The sequence below is a fragment of the Macrosteles quadrilineatus genome, unplaced genomic scaffold, assembly GCF_028750875.1.
Source record: "Macrosteles quadrilineatus isolate MER2022 unplaced genomic scaffold, UCM_ALF_1.0 Scaffold_8__2_contigs__length_117827958, whole genome shotgun sequence".
In the NCBI taxonomy this organism is placed as follows: Eukaryota; Metazoa; Arthropoda; class Insecta; order Hemiptera; family Cicadellidae; genus Macrosteles; species Macrosteles quadrilineatus.
In genome coordinates, this window is record NW_026542601.1 from 116,091,082 (window position 1) to 116,114,097 (window position 23,016).

General features: G+C 34.9%; 1 protein-coding gene across 2 annotated transcripts in view; it reads left to right on the forward strand.

Annotated features, from left to right (window-relative positions):
• LOC129001734 (eukaryotic initiation factor 4A-I-like) overlaps positions 1–23,016 on the forward strand; it is a 93,829-nt gene that overhangs the window by 50,012 nt on the left and 20,801 nt on the right. For both annotated transcript variants that reach the window (XM_054429144.1, XM_054429145.1), the window contains exons 8-9: positions 2,406–2,578; positions 16,191–16,360. In XM_054429144.1, the coding sequence (XP_054285119.1) occupies positions 2,406–2,578; positions 16,191–16,360 (343 nt within the window). The remainder of the gene's footprint in view (positions 1–2,405; positions 2,579–16,190; positions 16,361–23,016) is intronic.

The window sequence follows — 23,016 nt, forward strand, 5'->3', positions numbered from 1 at the left end:
TGCATCATTCATATTGGGATCTATTGTGTGGGAAAGGTGAATGATTTCGTATAGGAATTGCATTGGAGATTCATTTTCTCCTTGTGTTCGATTTTCAAGGACCGTCTGTAAGTCATCAATTAATGCAACTGGGCTGAATGCTTTAATAAATTCAGACTCTAGGTTTGCCCAACTAGTTTCATTGTTTTCATGTTTGTAGAGTGCAAACCATTTATACGGGGTAGACGTTAAGTGTGTGGGGAAAAGTTCAATTTTAGTTTTTTCGGACCAATGGTTGCACCTTGATGCAATATTGAATTTTTGAATAAATTCATGTACATCTTCTGAAGGAAGACCTGAGTATGTGCCTGCTTTTATTAGGGGAAGTTTCTCTTTTGTCTCATCAGCCATGTTTTTGTTGGTTATATATGATTTAGGTTGAGTTGAGATACGATTTGTGTTGATGTGTTAGGGGTTTCTGGTTGGTTGTGATTTTGATGGGTTTCTTGATTTAAGTTTAACGAATTAAAGCTATGTAACAATTGTTCGTGTTCTATTATTGACCTGTTTTCATAAAGGTTTTGTGAATGTTCAGGTTCAGGTTGTGTTTGGTCGTCAGAAGTGTTTATAGTGTCATATGTTGGTTCTTGAAGTATTTTCTTGAATTTTAGCAAATCTCTAAACTGTTCTTTTGTTTTGTCTTCTAGTATGTTGTTAAAGAACAAGTCTGTTAATGCCTCAGCAAAACTAGGATGTCTAAATGCAGTCTTGAAAACATCTTTGGTGAAAGCTAATTTTGTTCTTAGGTTGGCTAGGGTTTCGGTTTCAGGGATGGGTGGGAGTTGTATTTTATATTGACAAGCTAGTTGTAAAGCCTCAGTTTTGTTTAAGCTATATATGTCAATGTTAACAATTTCAAAATCTAGATCCATAAATTATCTTTTAAGTTTTAGTAATGTGACAAACCTACATAAGCTATTAGTACATTTGGTGGTTTTATTAAGGTTATGGGCCTAGCTAAGATACGTGTTTTTATTTGAGTTAGTGGCCTATATTGTTTTGTTCATAATCTTTAAGTTTTATCTTAAACTAACACCCTATACATTTTACGATTCGTGAGTCTGATATTAACTTAAGTGACTATAATTGACTATAAATAAACTAAAATAATTCACAAGTCATATAATTTGTTTCAAGATAATTTATTAAAATAAATGTAGGATCGTTACTGTTTAGTTAAAATGCAAAGACAGCCTTCGCCGTGCGGCTGCCTCCACCATGCGAGTCCCATGCCTCACTTTAAGTTTTAAGTTTCCTAAAATGATTCACTCGCTTAGCTTAGTCAAGAGGTGTTAGGTTAATGAGACATAAGACTGCTTAAGGGTGTTACTCAACGTGTAATGAACAAAAATTTAAATTTAGAAAAACAACAAAAGTAACAAAGTGTTACAACAGCAAAAGAAAACTTAGAAAAGGCAAAAATCAACAATAATAAGATAAATTAATTTACAACGTTAAATTTACAAGAAAAGAAAATCAATTGAAAATTTAAAAGAATTAGTTACTGACAAATTACATGACTTGTATGTTTGACAAAACTTTAGTTATATATTTTATTCTTTTTACATACTGTTAATTGTCCCAGAAGCACTCGCACTGATACACGCACTCCCAAACTCCCGATCTTCTTTCTCCGGTGGCCCGTGGTGATCTCCTCGATTGTCCTCTCCAGGTCCTCCAGCTCCAAGACTCGTCACCCCTCCATCTTCTTCATTAGCCCTTCTCATTGGCTGATTACCGATAGGGTGTGTGGCTTATAGATTAACGATGTTTCTTGGAAGTCAGCCCTACCGGTCATCGCCTAGCTCACATCAGCTGGGAAAGGAATTTGTAAATCGATGCTCATGCTACTGTTCAACTCTGTTCACACCAACTGGTCGACTAAGTGTAATGTGAACAGAGTGTCTGCATAGATGAGCACCGTGGGTACGGGGTTAATCCCCTTTCTTACAACATATATATATATATATATGAATTTGAACGGATGGTGTTTTTGGCTTCTAGGGACCTCAAAACAAAAAAGTTAATCGGTACGGGGTCTAGGTCTTACCATGAGACATGAGACCTACGGTAATAGCTTATTCCCCCTATGGGAAATTTGCTAAAAAGGGGGTTTAAAATCTTATAATTTTTATTGTTCTTATTTTTAACCCTGCTTCCTGATAATCAGCATTTCGGCACCCTTCTAGTCCTTATTACGCTGAGTTTGCGGGACTCTACTGTATCCAATCAGGTAAATGAAAATTCACTTAGTCTGCAGGTTTGCTGCAGCGGGGGTACTATATAATTCTCTTATATAGTTTCCAAGTGAAGTGTTTAATCACTAGTATTTAATTCGCTAATCTTGAATTTTAACATTATTTCAGGTATTAAACAGTTCTTCATCTTTGTTGATAAAGAGGACTGGAAACTTGACACCCTCTGTGACTTGTATGACACTCTTAGCATTACGCATGCTGTAATATTCTGCAACACCAGGCGCAAGGTAGATTGGCTGACAGAAAACATGCACACCCGAGACTTCACTGTCTCCGCCATGGTGAGTAGTGTCTAGGCTGATAAACTGTCACATTTCCAACATTACATTTTTTTAGGAAATTTAGACAGGCTTCTTGGTTTTGTTCCATGTTGATTTAAACTGTTTTATGGTTCTGCCCTTGTGTCATTGCTAATAGGAGAAAATTCCCTTTAATAATTAAGATATAATTGTTAGAAAACCAATATGAGTTTAAAATATGATTATCATATCATTTGATTAAAGCTCTGTCTTTTGGTACTTTATGACTAAAACGTGGTCCTTTCTCACAATCAACCTCATAATATACACCATTCATGTCTACTTAAAAATCCAAATTTGTTTAGCCTGCATTGATTTTTGAAAGCATAGCTTATAATACAGGGTGAATTTTAAATGAGTTCCCCCCCTACTTTTTTCTACATTTCTTAAGGTATTATCTCCGGACCACGTCAGATCATTGTTGAGTAGTAAGTACTTCATTTTGACTAGGTATACATTTTTGGCCGCCATCTTGGATCCGCCATATTGGATACAAAGTTTTTTTTTTTCAAATGTAAAGGTAGGGTTGTGACCCATTATTTCAAACTAGAATTTTACGCTGATTACAATGCCGCAATTAGTTTTTAAAAATCTTGATTCGTTCTAAAGTTATGAGGACTTTTTATAACTTTATTTTTAGCCCATTTTAACATTGTGTATTAACAAACTAAGACCATAATCTCAAAATAGTGCTAGATAAACATAAGTATACACCACCGTTCATTGTCGACATATTTTCACTTGGTTATGACGGATGTAGTTTTTTCAGCCGCCATCTTGGAGCCGCCATTTTGAAATGTGATCAATTAATTTAAATATGAAGGTGGTGTTGTGACCCATCATTTTGAACAACTTTTTTATACTGGACTCAATGCTGCAATCCGTTATTGGTTATCAAGCTTTCTTGATGAAATATTAAAATACTCTTATTTAAAATTTCAATATTTCAAAATCCAAAGATGCAAATGAAAAACGGATTGCGGCATTGAGTTCAGCATAAAAAAGTAACTCAAAATGATGGGTCACAACACCACCTTCATATTTAAATTAATTGATCACATTTCAAGATGGCGGCTGAAAAAACTACATCCGTCATAACCAAGTGAAAATATGTCGACAATATGTCGGTGGTGTATACTTATCTTTATCTAGCACTATTTTGAGATTATGGTCTTAGTTTGTAAATGCACAATGTTAAAATGCATTAAAAATAAAGTTATAAAAAGTCCTCATAACTTTAGAACGAATCAAGATTTTTAAAAACTAATTGCGGCATTGTAATCAGCGTAAAATTCTAGTTTGAAATAATGGGTCACAACCTTACCTTTACATTTGAAAAAAAAACTTTGTATCCAATATGGCGGATCCAAGATGGCGGACAAAAATGTAAACCCAGTCAAAATGAAGTACTTACTACTAAACAATGATCTACGTGGTCCTTGTTAACTCTAGAGATCTTTCTGTCTTAAGATGTTTCCTGGAATTTATAAACTAATTGTGGAAAATATTTTCAAACAAATACTCATACTGCAAATTGTTTCACTCCTTTTGTTGTATTTCGGACCAAATTTGAGGAAGGAAATGGGGAATGGTCAAACCAACGATCTATGAGGGAGGAAAGGTGATACAGTCTAACCTTGATATAACGAACCTGGATATAACGAATTCCTTGATATAACGATTTTTTTTTAATCCCCTAGTACTCTCCATAAGACACAATGTATATTTTACCTCTACATAACGAACAAACCATAGCAACGACCTTGATTCAACAAATTTTTCGTGATTTCTGCTAAAATAAGACCCCTCAATATAACGAATTTGTCATTGTCAGAACCTCTACATTGCGAATTTAACCTCTGCATAACAAATTGTCTACGTCTTTCCCTCGATATAACAAATCCCCCACCCAATTATTGTTTTGGGAAAATCTGTTTCTTTATCAAATTAAATGGAAAGGTCACATCATCGCTTGTGCTAACATTCGTCTGCTCCGTTTTACATCTTTGTCGGCTGTCGCTGCGCGCGCTATAGGTTGCAACTGAGAACTGATTTCATTCTCTGAGGACTGATGACGACGAAATATTTAGTAAGCTGTGATTGGGCGATATGGGATAACTATGGTGAATTGTACAATTTTTTGATAAAGAGAAACCTAAGAAAGAATATAAAAACAAAACCAAAGAGAAAGAATAGCAACATCGTTATTTTAACATTCCTTTTACGAGTGTTTTATTATCCTTAAGTTGGCTATGATTATACACTTTTACAATGACTTATCTAATAATTTATTGTTTTCAATACGATTTGTTTCAACTAGCAACACCAATGCTATACTTAATGATTATTATTGACATTCCTCTGTTGTGATAAATCAGTACTGTACTGTAAGTAGCCTACCGGCCTATCGCGAGCAGTAGCTTACAAAACTTTCCACTGTTTTGTTTTGTTCTTTACATGGTTTATGACTACGCAATACAGTGTTTGGCTAGGTTTTAGGAGGGTTAGAACAAGCTGTGATTTTAAACTTAAAGTTTTTAACCTGTACCAAGGTCAATGCCATTGTCATGATTGCGCAATATTCAAGATCCCTCCCCTTTATTTTGCCGGGTAATTTAGGTTCTACTGTACAATGTAAACACTGTACTGTAAAGTATTGTAGCCTATGCTACTTTAATTGTATTTTAATGAGGTCAAATCCCGACCTATATTGACCGACGCTTATTCTGAACGTCTACTTAGCGAAATTCCTGCAAACCTAACCTCTATATAACAAACCTCGTTTTAACGAAATCCTTGATATAACGACATTAGACATTAGACATTATTTATTTGCACATAACATTCTTTTAGATGTGATAACATATAGAACAGGTGCATTGTCAAAATTGAGCCTAGACTAGAAAAATACAAAGTACAAAGTAACAGGAAAAAATACCTAGCCAAATAATGTTAATACAGTACACTAGTTAAGAAAATTAAAAACAAAAAATTAACTCAAGGGATGGTTATAAAATTCTTCTATTTTATAAAACGCACGTTCAAGGAGTCCATTTTTCAATGTTTCTTGAAACTTGTTTGAACTCATTATTTTATAATATACCGGTAGTTTATTATACATTTTTAAACCTGCATACAAAGGACTTTTTTCAAATAAGGTCAAACGGTGATTTGGTAATCTGAAAATTGTTTCGTTTCTTGTACTATAGTTGTGTGTGAATTTGAATGAATCCGGGAGGTTATTTTTTATATTGTGTATGTAGTTTAATAATTCAAATATGTATAGTCCTGTGAGTGTTTGGATTTTAAATTTTGAAAATGTAATTTACAAGGACTTCTGGGGTGGGAATTAGTCATAATTCGGATGATTCTTTTCTGAAGTCTGAAAATAGTTTTTGCATCAGTTGCCTGTCCCCACAAAATCACACCATACCTCAAGATGGATTCTACATAGGCATGATAAACCATTTTAAGTACTTCAATGGTGACACATTCTCTCAAGTGGACAAAGACAGATGATGCAGATCTAATTTTTTTCTTTATAACATCTAGATGCACCTTCCAGTTAATATTTTCATCTAGATGAATGCCTAGGAATTTATTTGAATGGACTAAATTGGAAAAACTATTTAATTCTCTTTCATTTCTGGCTGAAAATTTTATAATTTGGGTTTTATCAACATTTAGTTTAAGGCCATTTATTTTAAACCAATTTTCCATTTCTTTCATAACTTCTGTGAGAGATGTAAGAAGCTCTTCTCTACTATTTTCTTTAATGATTGCAGTAGTATCGTCAGCAAACAGAATCAAATCTCTATTAATAGCTTTAGGGAGGTCATTTATGTAGATTAAAAAGAAAAGGGGACCTAAAATGGAGCCTTGAGGCACCCCAAGCTTTATACATTTCCAATGTGAGAAATGCCTAGTTCCTCCATCAGAAATTACAGTTCTTTGTTTCCGATCTGAAAGGTATGATCTAATTAGGGAAAGACAACTTCCTGAAATTCCATAGTCATGTAGTTTTTGAAGCAAAAGCGAATGATCGACACAATCAAAGGCCTTGGATAGATCACAGAAGACACCAGCTGCATTCCTTGACCCATCCAAAGCCTCCGATACCTCATTAATAAAGTGTACAAGAGCTGTATTTGTTCCAAGGTTTTTCCTGAAACCAAATTGATTTTGATAAAACAGATCATTATGTTCAAAGAAACAAACTAATTGGTTATTTATAACTTTTTCAAAGACTTTAGAAAAATTGCTTAAAACTGATATTGGACGGTAATTGTTGATATCTGACCTAGAGCCTTTTTTGAAAATTGGAGTTATTTGTGAGTATTTAAGTTTGTCTGGGAAAATTCCATTTGTTAAACACTGATTTATGATAATAGATAAGGGTTCAGAAATTAAATTTACAGCAGCTTTAATTAATTTGATCGGTACTTCATCCCAGCCCACAGAAGTTTTGTTTTTTAGGGAAAGAATAATTTTTTTCACTTCGCCCTTACTAATCTGCTGCAGATTACACAACGAAATTCCTTCATCTCTACAATAGTCTCGAACAGATTCATGAACTCCTTGCACAGTGGCCTTTGGTACATTAATGTTCAAAGCTGTTTCGGCAAAGAAAGTGTTAAATATTCTAGTTATATCCTGAGGTTTACATATATCTTTGTCGTTATTAATTAAAAATAATTTGCCATCAGTTTTGTTTTTTACGTGACCAAGTTCTTTATTAACAACTTGCCAAGCAGCTTTAGACTTATTTTCAGACTTTTCTGAAAATAAGTCTAAAGCGAATATTCAGTTCGGTCCCTTCAGATTCGTTATACTGAGGTTGGACTGTATTATGTTTCAATAATGAAAGTTTAGTTGGATATGTAAAGGTTTAAATTTTGAACTTGCAAACTACACTTACCTCCAAAAGTGACACCGCTGCCTAGGCACAGTCCACGCAAGAAGTAATCAGACAGACACAGCGCTCGCCGTCGAATACGCTACCCCAGGTATCCGGGTAATCGGGCGGAAGATGGAATGTAAACTAACCTAACCGAACCCGATAATGGAGGGAGAAACTAAAGTTGAACTTGAAGTATTTTCTAAACTTGAAGTAATGCCATGCCGCATTGTCGCAATGATGGTGAATTGTGGAGTGGTAGATTTGGCACTTTGCCGGTGTCGACCTGGCCCTTGTGGCGCAATCCCGGTGGACTGAACTTAACCTTCCGTTCAATGGCAAACGTGGTGTTGGTCTGATTACTTCTTGCGGGACTGTACTAGCGCCTCGACGGTGGTGTCACTTTTGGCGCTGATGATACTCAGACAGTTGAAAACTCTGACAAATGATATTTCAACATGTTTTAGCGAATTTCCCATATAGGGAATAAGCTATTACTGTAGTACTCATGGTAAGACCTGGACCTGGGACCAATTTAATTTTTCATTTTGAGGTCCCTAGTGGCCAAAAACACCTTCCGTTCAAATTCATATATAACATTTTACATGTAATGTAAAAGGAAAACATCAGCAGGCCTGATTAGCTGATGGAAAAAAACTTCTTAAAGTGCCAAAGAGGATATTTGATCTGGTCTAAGTAAAACACCAATCAATATCCATTTCAATGACAAATGTTTACTAGAAAAATAAGTAGATGACTTCGATATAGATTCCGGTCATTCACTGGTTAGGACAAAGAAAATGAATTATAATTTTAGTCTGATATCGATAATTATATTTCTTAATAATTTCTGAGCATTTTGATGGTAAATTGTAAATTTGAGTCCAAACCCAGTAAAAATGACCGGGCGGTCATTCATTGGTTTAGCCCAGAAATCTGTTCCAGTATGCAGGGTGTCCACCGACCGGGAAAACCGGGAATTATGCATGATTCTTTTGAGCTGGAAAAAACCGGGAATTATGCGTGAATTTTGTATTTAACCGGGAATTTTTTGCCGTGACCGCGGGAGACGACGATGACGTTTCCTTGACCACGGGAGACAACGATGATATTTCTGTGACCGCAGGAGACGACGATGACGTTTTCGTGACCGCGGGAGACGACGATGACATTTATGTGACCACGGGAGACGACGTTGACATTTCCGTGACCGCGAGAGACGACGTTGACATTTCCGTGACCGCGAGAGACGACATTGACGTTTTCGTGACCGCGTGTGACGACGATGACGTTTCCGTGACTTCGGGAGATTACGATGACGTTTCCGTGATCGCGCATGCAGACGATCACGTTTCTGTGACTGCGGGAAGCGATGATAACGTTTCCGTGACCGCAGGAGACGACGACGATGTTTCCGTGATGGCAGAAGATGACGATGATGTTTCCGTGACCGCGGGAAACGATGATGATGTCCAAAAATATTGCTTGTCGATGATAACCGCGCGAAGTTATTTGAGTTAAGCTACGATCGAGGAAGATTAACTTTAGTATGATCGCGGGAGTCGATTATAATGTTTCCGTTACCGCTGAACAATATCAGGATTTTTTCACTACCACGGAAGACATTGGGGATTTTTCTGTTACTGAGTGAGATATTCGGGTTTTTTCTGTTATCGCAGAAAACGATGATGGTGTCTCTAGGACTGTGTTAGATGATTACAATATAGCCTCGAGTTTGGCTTGACCAAAAATTTCAAAATTGCACTCTTCTAGAAAGTTTTTTAAATATTTTTTTGTAATATCTTCATTTATACCTTTAACATGGTATTTATTTAATGTGTTAAGAAGGGTTTAAACCAATTTCTGCATTATTATTTCTGTAGGCCACTTGGAAAACAACCCATTACTCCAAAATTATACTAATGAAAGTACATAAAGCCAGGGGTTGAAATTAAAATTATCAGTATTGAGAATCTATTTTTCAGGTGTCTGTACAGAGATTCGATAAATTTTGGTATCGACATATCACAATTTTTTTAAAGTTATTAATAAATTGCAGGTTTAAGGATTAGTTTTTAATTTTTGGATTATTTAATCAGTAATATATAAATAAAAATTGAATACTTGTGTCAGGCAATATTACAGCAATCATAATTTGTTTTCCTTAACTGAGAATGTTCTTTCCGATAACTAAAATAGCGAGCTGTGTTAGCGCTAAAACAACATTGCGGGAGTTGGCGCAAAACACACGTTGGAAATTTTAGTATGAAAAGTACGAACTGAACTACCTGGAATTTTTTTTTTTACTCATGAATTTTTTCTGGTTGGCCTGGTGGACACCCTGAGTATGTGACTGCTTGAATAAAAACTCATTTTTTGGCTTACATTTGAAAACAGATAGTTTAAGATTAATATACACTCTTAATATTAAGTATTATCCAAATAAATCGCCATTTCAACAGCTTTCTTTCACAAAAATAAGGTAATGAAATATGCCTTGCCTGCAGAGTTCTTATAGTGGCAGAAGCTAAAAACTAAAATTCAAAACATGTCCAAGCTAAATCATCAAAATAAACATAAATAATTAGCAATAACTAAACAATTACGATTAAATATGAAGAATAGAGTAATATCTATTGTCCCAGAAGTTAAAAGTAATTTCTATTGTCTTTTGTTTGCAATCCGAGTGACGTCAGAATATGACGGGAATAATATACCTATGTATTTTCCTTCCGCCATGAATCTAACCTTACTTTAAAACATTAAATGTGTCACGAATACTCATAAACCCCGACCTACCTTTCCCACATGCCTAAATTAGATCAGTGTTCAATCTGCGTTTTATTGATAAGTGTAATAACTTGCTTTACCGTCGATGTAGTTCAACATATAACCTGTGAGGTATTATCGGATTAAATATCGATTTCTATGCGGTTTGATTTATCGTTTATTAAATCCTAATCTCTAATCAGCTAGCAACACAAATAGGTGCCCAAGAAAGTAGTGACCGGTCATACGTATCACTCCGCTCCTTGTTTCTTGACGTGTGATATGCTCCGCGCATTGAGAAAGTAGTTCTGTATATTTTCGCAATATGCAGTGAATTCCGTGCCTTAAAAAATGTTTTTACGGTATTTTCTTGTTTATTAAGATTGTACGAATGGTTTAAAAACGTTTAAAAGAAAAGTCTAGAAAGTTCAGAAATACCTTATGATTCTCTTGTTTACATTTTTCTTGTTAATGCATAAAAGTGTCATGACTACTTTAGTCCCATAAGCCTAATGTTAAAAATTGGAAATTTTAAGTTCGTTTTAAATTGCATTAGCATAATCTAATTGAAATTTGTTTGTTTACAAACCATCTTATTATAGCTACTAGGAGGTTACGAATTGTGGATATTTCTAGGGATTCACTGTGGATGCGATGCTCCCTGGTGTGGATTAACGTCCGCACTAGTGAGTATTACGACTATCCGCAGTACTATCCTGATAAATAGACCAATTCGTATATACCAAGGGAAAAATGTGGTTCGGATTCCACTATAAACTGTAGGTCCCTTAGTTGCCATTAGCTGTTTGGGCTATTAATTAACAGCTGTGTCTAAGGAATGTCGGCCTTAGTCACTAACAAGACTACAAGATCGCGCCACTCATCCTACACTCATCTCCATTCATACTTGGCTTAAAATACCTACATTGTATGGTCGCCATTTCATAAAAAAGTATAAAAGTATTATTCTAATTAATCTTGTTAAGTTTGGCTGAAATGTGTTCAGCCGTTATTGAGTGATGGTGTTTTATTGTTTGCATTGAAGTTGATCCCAAAGAGCTTCGCTCAATAATTACAAACCTCAAACAAATGAAATCTCAGACAACTGATTTTCCTAATATTTTGTATGATAGTGGTTTAAATACCTTGTTCATGCAATCCAATTGTTGTCTCCACAACTAGTTTCAACCTGCTAGGAGGTCATCATCAGGTGAGTACAAGGATGAATTACTTCATATGAAGGTCGTCAGTAACAGTTTTTTTACATTTACACAAACACACGACGAATAATAAACACATAGTGCGCACACATATACGGCCGATAAAAACATTGAACTCGACAAGCGGACCCGTGTTGATAATGCGGAAGTTGCGTCTAGACTGTAGGGTAAACAGCTGGTCAAGCATCACGCGCATTTTCTTATCGCTCGTCGGTTCCATTCCCATTGTCTCTGCCCTCCCCTTCCCTCTCCAGTATTTCTATTGCAGTGTTGTATATGATGTTTGAATTAAAATAAAGTTGGTCGTTTAAAACGTTATCCATGTCTGATTTGACGGCTCTATAAATCTCGAATTCTTCCAGGGTGTTAATTTTAAACTTGTCCTGTGACGTATGTAAAATGTCCATGTTTTCATTAATGCTGTTGTAATTATGCTGATGAGAAACTAAATGTTCGGCAAAGGTTGAAGTTTGTTTTGAGGTAGTCTTCTTTGGTATGTGCTCCTTAAAGCGTTTGGAGAAAGAGCGGGAAGTTTGGCCTATATAATATTTATTACAATCTGAACAGTTGATTTTGTAAACACCACTTTTTTCATATTTAAATTTAGTTGTACTTGGCCTTTCTTTCAGAAGTGGTCCCAGATTGTTTTTTGTTCTAAAGGATACTGTTATGTTATTTTTTCCCATTAATGTTTTGAATTTATTACTAAGACATGAATTATAGTCAGCTGATAAGAACTTTTTATTTTGGTTCACTCTTTCTGTTTTGTTTTTCAAAACATTCTGCCAAAAAATCTGCCGAATCCATATGGATTAAGAATGAAGTAAAACATCTTTATTCCAAGAAAAGCCGATTGAACAAACTTCTATTAACGAAACACTTAGAGTTATTAAATAAATTACATCCTAGCCAACAGACAAATGTACTTAGTGAAATTAACCAACAAGTGAGTAAAAAGGTTTTTACTAAAAAGAAAAACCAAGATAAAAAAATCAAAAAGTTATTGGAATCTCAACACGTTAAAGAAGTAATAAAATGCACACACACATTTTTTAAGAGGGTTATAAATAGGGATGGTCAAGTCTCGAAATTTCGGGAAATTTTCGAGAAATTTTAAATCTCGATACACGAGACGAGATTTCTTTTTGGCCGAGATTTTTACCGAGACGGAAAAAAAAAAAAAATTAAAAACGCCTGCAAAAAGTCAATGCAATACCCGCAATACAGGAGCGTGTTGTAGTTGCGTTTCCTTTGTGAAGGCGTTCTTATTTAATTAATTCTTTAAATGTAAATATTACTTTAATTATTTTAATAATATTACTTTAATAACATTTGAGAAGTTTTGTAAAGTGTAAGCAGTGTGAGGAATGTTTTATTACTATAAAAAGTCAAAAAAAGTAAATGTTTTATAAAAATTAATATTACTTTTATTTTATGATTTATTTTATTTTAGGATAAGTTGAACTCTATCCTAACTGATATCACTATGTTTCCTAATCGTAGGCATTTTTAATAAGTTAGGCGTGATTAATAAAAAAATGTTTTGCTGATGTTTTTTCATAAAAGATTGTAAATATTCTTGCCTATTATCATTATTTTTGTATTTAAACAGTCATCTAACAATGTTACAAAATCAGGTAAAAATTTTGAACGTGCATTTCCCGTTGTGTATGAGAAGGGAAATCCCGTCTCGATCTCGTCTCGAAATTTTATGAGAAATAAAAAATCTCGTCTCGTCTCGTCTCGAACTAAAAATCCAATCTCGTCCATCCCTAGTTATAAACAATACAGACATACAATTTAATGACATTGAATTAAGTTTATTGAACAAAGGTCTCAATTTCAACTTCCCGAATAACAGAAAATTCAGTCTGTTCAATGAGTTATTGAACATTGAATCGTCAATAAGAGCAATTAGAGACGATAACATTCGTGAATCCACTAGATTCATCATGGCGAGTAAAGCCAAACAGGTTATGAGGAACTCGATAGGCACAAGGAAACTAAACAACAAGTACAAGTCAATGCGACAGGCTGTAACTAGCATCAGGAACAAACTCGCTGAGGGGAACGCATTGATTACAAAAGCCGATAAAGGCAACTCAATTGTCATAATGGATAAAGATATTTATGTGAATAAAGTTTGTGACTTTATAAGTAACAATAACATCGAGCTTCTTAACAAAGATCCAACATCCTCTTACGCCAAATTAATCAATAAATCAATATCTGAGAGCAAGAACTTATTGTCAGTTAATGATATATTTTCTCTTAAAGTAACGAACCCACAAGCACCGGTCCTCAGGGGCCTTCCGAAAATTCACAAACCAGATGTCCCAATCCGACCTTTAGTAAATTTCATGCCTTCCCCAGCATATAAAGTTGCTAAGAGATTAGATAAAATTATAAGGAAAGAAATTGTGTTGGAAAATAATCACAGTGTCAAGAACAGTATTGAACTCGTTGAAAAAATCAAAAATCAACAAATTAGCGGAAATTATAAGTTAGCATCTTTTGATATTGTTAATTTATACACGAATGTACCCGTCAAAGAAACCGTGCAAATACTTGAACAAAACCTTCGAAAAAATTCCAAATTGTCACCCAACGCCATCAATGAACTAGTTTCACTATTAAATACGATATTAAAACAGAACTACTTCCAGTTTCAAGATAAGTTCTACTTACAAAATGACGGCCTAGCCATGGGCTCCCCCCTCTCCAGCATTCTTTCTGAAGTATTCTTAAACCACATCGAGAACCAGCACTTGTTTACCGACTCCAACCGATATAAGAACAAAATAATTTTCTACTATCGATATGTAGACGATACCATTGTCCTGTTCAATGGTAACAACAGACAGCTATCCCTTCTAAATGCTTATTTATGCCATATTCACAATAATATTAAGTTTACACTAGAAGAGGAGAAAAATAATTCCATTAATTTTCTGGACCTTACTATATCAAAACATAGTGACAGCTTAAAGTTTAAAATCTACCGAAAACCCACCTGCTCCGATCAAACAATACATTCAGATTCACACCATCCATTTTCACAGAAATTAGCCGCATACCATTGTTTTGTAAATAGATTGTTATCAATTCCAATGAGTACGGACGATTACAACGAAGAGATAAACATCATAAAACACATTGCCGTCTCCAATGGATACACGACCACGTTAATAGAAAAATTAGTTTTGAAACACCAAAACTAAACAGAAAGAGTGAACCAAAATAAAAAAGTTCTTATCAGCTGACTATAATTCATGTATTAGTAATAAATTCAAAACATTAATGGGGAAAAATAACATAACAGTATCCTTTAGAACAAAAAACAATCTGGGACCACTTCTGAAAGAAAGGCCAAGTACAACTAAATTTAAATATGAAAAAAGTGGTGTTTACAAAATCAACTGTTCAGATTGTAATAAATATTATATAGGCCAAACTTCCCGCTCTTTCTCCAAACGCTTTAAGGAGCACATACCAAAGAAGACTACCTCAAAACAAACTTCAACCTTTGCCGAACATTTAGTTTCTCATCAGCATAATTACAACAGCATTAATGAAAACATGGAAATTTTACATACGTCACAGGACAAGTTTAAAACTAACACCCTGGAAGAATTCGAGATTTATAGAGCCGTCAAATCAGACATGGATAACGTTTTAAACGACCAACTTTATTTTAATTCAAACATCATATACAACACTGCAATAGAAATACTGGAGAGGGAAGGGGAGGGCAGAGACAATGGGAATGGAACCGACGAGCGATAAGAAAATGCGCGTGATGCTTGACCAGCTGTTTACCCTACAGTCTAGACGCAACTTCCGCATTGTCAACACGGGTCCGCTTGTCGAGTTCAATGTTTTTATCGGCCGTATATGTGTGCGCACTATGTGTTTATTATTCGTCGTGTGTTTGTGTAAATGTAAAAAAACTGTTACTGACGACCTTCATATGAAGTAATTCATCCTTGTACTCACCTGATGATGACCTCCTAGCAGGTTGAAACTAGTTGTGGAGACAACAATTGGATTGCATGAATAAGGTATTTAAACCACTATCATAGTTATTATTCGCAATCCGGAGGCTACCCACACCATAATAATATTTTGTAATTTTTAGCAAACTTGGACATCTGAGAACTCGGACAAATGATGTGATCCGGTTTTATAATGGCTGTTAAATTTAACTTCTTGTACTCTCATCTTGAAGATTCAATTTGGCACTGGCCATTACCATTACGAATTGAGAACTGCCTATATGGATTAAGAAATGAAACTATTCTAAACTAACGTAAAATACTAACTAACCAAACTTGCTGTAGGCTAAGTTACCGTTTCAAAAATTCCATTTGATAGCATAAAAGGCATGTGAGAAATGGAATAGGTTATCAATCGGAATTTTGAGATTTTATATCAAGTTTGGTTGGTTAGGTTAGTTTAAGTTAAAACAGTTTCATTCCAATATACTTTTTAAATGTTTGTTGTACTGAACAATACTTATTTATCGTAGTTGTCAGCTGATATGTTTTAATTCGTTAATATCAATATCGATATATGGGATGAAAAAATGAAATATCAATACATCGAAAAGAAATCATCGATCATAGTGAATGTTCCCTTTAACAGTAAAGTACCTACCCAAATTATGTTAACAAAGCAAACTGCATCTAACTAGCCATTGTTTCTACAGCATGGAGGCATGGAGCAGCGAGAGCAAGACTTGATCATGCGTCAGTTCCGTACTGGCTCTAGCAGAGTTCTGATTACCACTGACCTCTTGGCTAAACATATCGATGTTCCACAAGTGTCGTTGGTCATCAACTACGACTTGCCTTCAAACCGAGAGAACTACATTCACAGGTACAGTAATTGTATCAAATGTCAATATTGATTGACAAACGAAAACAACTTTCAGTCTTTATAGGCACTGTTCTATCTTTACCCAGATAGTAGAAAAAGTTGTCAGTAAGTTCATCATAAACTTTCAGAGGCAACCCAAAATGTTGGCAACAAGCATGCATTGCAAACATTTTCACTTGTAACACGTTTGTTGAAAGTGTAAAATTTACCCCATATTAGGGGTGTGCGAATAGTAATTTTCAACCTCGAGCCGAGCTTTTTCAAAAAATTTCGAACTCGAGCTTTTTTGAGCCGAGCTTTTTCTAGCGTCACCTTATCTAAATTATTAAACTTTTTTTTCTTAAAAAAAGTGCATAATAACAATGTTCAGTCAATTTTTAAATAAACACAATGTTATTTTAATATGTTTAAAAACATTGAGAATTGTCAAGACATCAAATAGTAGATAATCACGATAAGAACTGAACTGAACTAAATTAAGATGCAAGAAATAAAAGGATAATTGAAGGCCTGACGAGATATGCAGTGCAGACTGAGACAATCAGATGTCTTTCATAACAGAACAGCAACGCGACCTTGAATGACGACAAAACAACTAGCAAGTCGATTACATTATTATGTATATTGTAACTACTATGAATATTTAATTCTATTTTGTATAAATAAATACAAAATAAATTTAAAAACATGTGATTATTCTTGTTGTTTTCCATGCACAAAATATTTTAGTTTTATCAATCGTATTAATAAAAAAAGAACATAGTTGGTTTGGATCCAAAAAGGTGGAGAGACAAGTAAAAAGTAAACTTATATTAAAAAATATATAATTGACATATGGAGGAAATAGATCAAAACACTAAAATTAATAGAATAACACACAAAGTAAACAAGAAATGAAATAAAGAACCCTATGAATTAACACTGTCACTCAATTTTGTTATCTAGAAGGGTCGGCGAACTAATCAATAAATAGCCAAAACCAGTTCCCTCCCCTTCTTGCAGTCTCACCACCACCCCTCCCCCCTAAACCGGGAGGCCCACTTTGTCCTTGAAACACCCACGGCCTTTGTACCCCTATAAAACAATAAACCCTTACACCCGTGTTGCTGTTTTTACAACAGGTTTATGAATGTGATCACTATTTTTCATTTTCCAGAATTAACTATCAATTATTATTATTTGCAAGTTACAAATAGGAAACTACATGACATAATGGTATTCAATGACCCATGTATTATTATCAAAAATTAATAATTCATTACTTAAAAAGCATTCACTACAGCACGCACCACTTATTGATACATATAATCATCAAGGTAACTGTTACTTTATACAAAATAAAAAAAGGTACAAAGTTGTGTGGCCAGTCAAACTTTATAGACAAACATTTTATTCTATAAAATACATATGGTAAATAGGGGTTGGTTTAAAGGAAATAAAATACAAAACAGATAATTAATTATTTTGATAAACATTAGAAAGGTTATAGGATTGATTGAACTAAAATAACTGCAGGGAAACTTATAAGTAGAAAAGTCTTCAACCACAATCTGTTTAATCAGTACATTGTTAGAGAGAGAGAGAGAGAGAGAGAGAGAGAGACATAGCAGATAGGGGCGTTTGATAAGGAATCTGAAAAAGTAAACAAACAAGGGACAACGACACGACGATACTCGTTTACAGCCTTATTGTGTCGCCCACTACATTTGCACACGTGACCACTTTTTGTTTCTTCCTTATCTTTCATCCGTCCCAAAATAGAATTCCTGAAATTGTTTGTTGTTATAATCTCCCCTCCCACACAAGACGCAGTGCTCAGTGCGCACTGTAGGTTGTCAGTAGTATAGTTCGTTGGTTGTCACTGCAACCGTGTGTCGTCATAGCGACAAGCCAATCACGCACTCGCACTGCGTTGTATATTACGATACGAATAGCTGTTAGAAGGACAACGCGGTAGGTGGTCGTTTGTCTCTTTTCTTTCCTATCTTCTCAAAATTACGATCGATAATCATTGCGTCTTGACTGAGCTGAGGTTCGTGCTTATCAAACCTCGAATGCATGAACAACGTAGAATTGTGATAACATTGTTTTCAATTATGACCCAAATTAAGTGTTTTGACTTTGTATTAAAAGCTCGGCTCGAACTTCGAGCTTTTTCAAAATGCCTCGAGCCGAGCCGAATAATGAAAAGCTCGACCAAAAAGCTCGAAGATTCGAGTACTCGCACACCCCTACCCCATATCAGACTTCCTGAAAAGTTTTGCTGGATGTTTGAAGCAAGTCTGCAAGGAATACTTGTCAAACACTTGCAGGGAATGAATGCAGATTACTTGAAAAGACATCTTGCTGCATTCATGTCCTGAACGTCTTTCTCATAAAAAATAATGAATACTAAATACATAAATTGTTAGGTAAATTAGCTTAATGAAATAGAACTAAACTTATTCATGAGTCAAAAACTATAAAATAATAAAACTATAATAAAAACAAGTTGAAAGTCTGCTGCAATTTAAACAATGTTCAAACATATCATTTACATTGAAAACAAAAATGTTGGAAGTCAAATATCTGGTAAAACCAATCCTAAAGCTTAAGGTAATGAGGTGTATAAAAAAAAATCATTGATTGTTATAAATTTCATATGGGTTTTGTAAACATATCCGCAACATTCTCGGATGTAGAAACAAAAGAAATGTTTATTTTACCTTGCCTTTCGTTTTCAGTCAAAAAATGGTAGCGAACATCAATGTGTTTGCTTCGCTTATTAAAGATTCCATTTTTACAAAGCTTAATAGCACTTTGATTGTCCATGTTTAGGTTTGTTTGAACCTTAGTTCCAGTCAATTCTTGCAAGAAAGTTTTCAAATACAACAACTCTTTGACACATTCCGCAGCTGCAATGTATTCTGCCTCAGTACTGGACAAACCTACAATCGGTTGTCTTCTTGTACACCAGCTTATTGGGTCTTCTCCATACACTATGACAAATCCAGTAGTACTTCTTCTTGTATTCTTGTCATTTGCATAGTCTGCTTCACAATATACATTTAGGCAATTTTCTCCTGATGCTGAAAATAATATTACTGTGTCTTGGGTACCTTTAATATATCTTAAGGTTTGTTTGACATTTACAACATCTTCATTGCTTGGATTCTCAAAACGTCAACTTTCTAATCCCACAGCAAGTGTAAGATCAGGTCTGGTTTTGTTGGATAAGTACAGCAAACTTCCTACAACTTCTCTGTAAGGATAATCTTTTGTCAGACAGCTTACTTCTTCATCAGGCTTGCTCGTTTTCACTGGGCAAATGGTGTCTACAGGTTTACAATCTATCATTCCATATTTTTCGAGAATACTGTTTGCATAGTAATGGTTCTTTTGTGTTAACAATATCCCTTCCCTTGAATATAAAATTTCCATTACAAGAAAGTTTGATGGGTTTTTGTCTTTTTTTATTTTTAAATCTCTTGACAGCTCGTTCAAAAGTTTCTTCATCTCTCTTTCATCTGAACCAGCAAGAATTCCATCGTCAACAAATATAGCAAGATGAATACTGCCATTTGTAAAAACACAATGGTCTGACTGGTTTGTTTTAAGCCATATTTTAGTAAGCAGTTTGTAATCAACTGGTTCCATTTAAATGGAGCTTGTTTAAGTCCATATAAAGTCTTTCTTAATTTCAAAACTTTATCTTTATGATCAAACTCTTCAGGTACACACATGTAAATTTCTTATTCTAAATTTCTATATAGAAAAGCAGTTTTAACATCAAATTGCATTAGTTTGAGATTTTGTTTGGCAGCTAATGAATGAATGAATGAATTCTTTTTTATTTCAATACAGTACATCAATTCAATGGTACAAAAAACAATTTATGAAATATGAATCCCCAAATGGGCTAAATGCCTGTGGTTGGGGATTGAGTCAATCACCGCACAAAAAAGCAATAAATTTAGGCTACATTTAAATACCCCCGCTGCAGCAAACCTGCCGTCTAAGCGAATTTCCATTTGGCCAAATTGATTTTCAATTGATCTATTTAAATAACATTAGGTTTAACGAGTACCTAGGTTTGCTGCTACAAGGAAACTAATAAAGTAGTGTGTTTTTAGTAAAATATTTATAGCTTACTATAAAATAAATAAATTTGCCAAGTTTGGTCAAAATATATCCATAAACAAGCAAACTACAACATTTTACAATATTCTCCATAAGAATAACATGGGAATTTTAAATTTACCATTTTTTTAGTTTTCTCCGTAACCAATAACCGTACAAAAACACTTTGATATACTGAATTGTTTGTTTTTTTAAGCTCTTTAAGAAGGTTTAGAGAAAAATTGGGAAATTTTGTGTTTTGAGGGTAAGAAGTGAGAAAAACCAATTTTTACCCCATAAAACCCCCCATAAAACCCTGTTCCCATGGTCCGATCATGCTGGATCGCGAACTCATTCAAGTTTATCCCGCCTTACACCTTCAAACCAAATTTCATCAAAATCGGATAAAAATTACTCAAGTTATTGTGTTCACGGACACATATATATATATATATAAATCTATATATATATATATATCTTCTAAATACTATACAATCCGATGTGTAACTGACTGGGGATACAAATTCTAGACCACTTCTAGATGAGCTAGAGACTTGAAATTTTCGGTGGTTGTAGGTCTAGTGCCCAAACCACCCATAAAATTCCAAAAAGTCGCATTTTCAAATTTTAACCCCCCCGAAAATTCGAATTCCCCCCCCATGTTATTCTTATGGGGAATAACATTAAAAATGGCCGACTTTCGTGTTCCCATCTGAACCACTTAGAAACGTGCTAGAGACTTCAAATTTGCGTAGTATTGTAGTAAAAGATCTTACATTACCGGTGGAATATGCAAAAGTCCCATTTTCAAATTTTAACCCACCCAAAAATCCAAAACGGCGGACCTCTGAAAACGAAAAAACACTTTTTTTTCAACCGGATGTAGCTCGAAAACGGTAAGAGCTAGAAAAGATTTGACAGTATATCCAGGAACAGGAATTAAATTTTCTACAAAACCCTCTTAGGCGTTTTCAGAAAATCGCACTCCTTAAGCTTCAAAAAACGCCCTACTTTCAAAATTTTGTAAATTTTTTTCAAATTTTTATCGGTTTTTGCTATGTTTTCGTACCTAAATAATTATTTTTTGCAAATATTATTAATGTTTCGTATTCTCCTTAGTTTACTTTACATTTCACCCTTTACATGTATTTTCGTAACTTTACTCCTTGACCCCCAAAAACTTAATTTTAATGTGAAAATTTGATTGGTTTTTACCGGTTTTACCAGCCCCATGTTATCCTTATGGAGAATAGCTATGTAATTTTAATACTTTGGTATGCTCATCTGATTAGTTTAGAAACGTTCTAAAGACTTTAAATTTTTGTAGTATTGCAGTATGGGATCATCCGTTAATGGTGGAATTTGCAAAAATGCCTTTTAAAAATTTTAACCCCCAAAAAAATCCAAAATGGTAGACGTATAAAAACGAAAAAACACGGTTTTTAATACCGACTATAACTAAAAAACGGTAATAGCTAGCAAAAATTTGAAAGAATCTTCATGAACAGGAATTAAATTTCCTACAAGACACTATTACGCGTTTTTAGAAAATCGCACTCCTTCACCTAAAAAAAACGCCCTACTTTCAAATTTTTGTAAATTTTCTTCAAATTTTTAACGGTTTTTGATAATTTTTCGTACATAAAAAATTTTTTCTTCAAATATTATTAATGTTTCGTACTCTCCTTAGTTTACTTTACATTTCACCCTTCACATGTTTTTTCGTAACTTTACTCCTTGACCCCCAAAACGCGTAGGTCAGTAACGCTGTATAGTCATTTGGTTCTCGCTCTAATTTTTGCTAATGGATTTGGCTACCCATGATTAAGTTTCACTGTCACTTCTTCCTATTTATTGGACTTGTTATTTTGGCGATTTTGCTGCAATTTTCTGTAAGCATGGAATTCTCTTGCGTTGCTGCTGGGTCGTTCCACCAGGGAGATCCCAGATTTACCGAGAGCAACAACGCTCAATGCATGGCAAATGCAACCTGTGCCCTCGCATGGCAAGCATTCTGCGGCGGATTCAGTACCAACGCTATTGACGCTATACTCATGGCGGGCGATAGCTTGTATACACTATCTCGCCGTGAGCATAGCATCACTAACCGGTATCTGTTCCCTGAGGACCTCGCCAGGCACTTCGTGGTTGCACACCATCGTGTTACCATCGAAGAAATTTCTTGTGTTTGGGACGGGTCGTATCCGTTACGAAACGATGGCCTAGATGAGGTGACCTCTTCCTTGTCTTCGGTTTTGGAAGCAGCTATGCCCGGTGACTCCGTTGATAGCGGTTTTTTGTTTACGGGACAGTTGGTGACAGTCGCTTTTTGGCGTTTCCAAGGGCGGCTGTACCTCTTTGATTCCCACGCGGTAAACGAAAACCGTCGTCGAGACATTGATGAGGCGAGAAATAAGGCTAGGGTGTTCGTCTGTAATAGTTTTCGTTCTCTAGCTTCCCTCATTTTGGTGAATTCTGCGTTCGTCGGTGGGCAGTACTCCGTCACAAAAATAAAGTTTTCCGTCAACGAAACTCAAACTGTCCACACGGTCGACTGT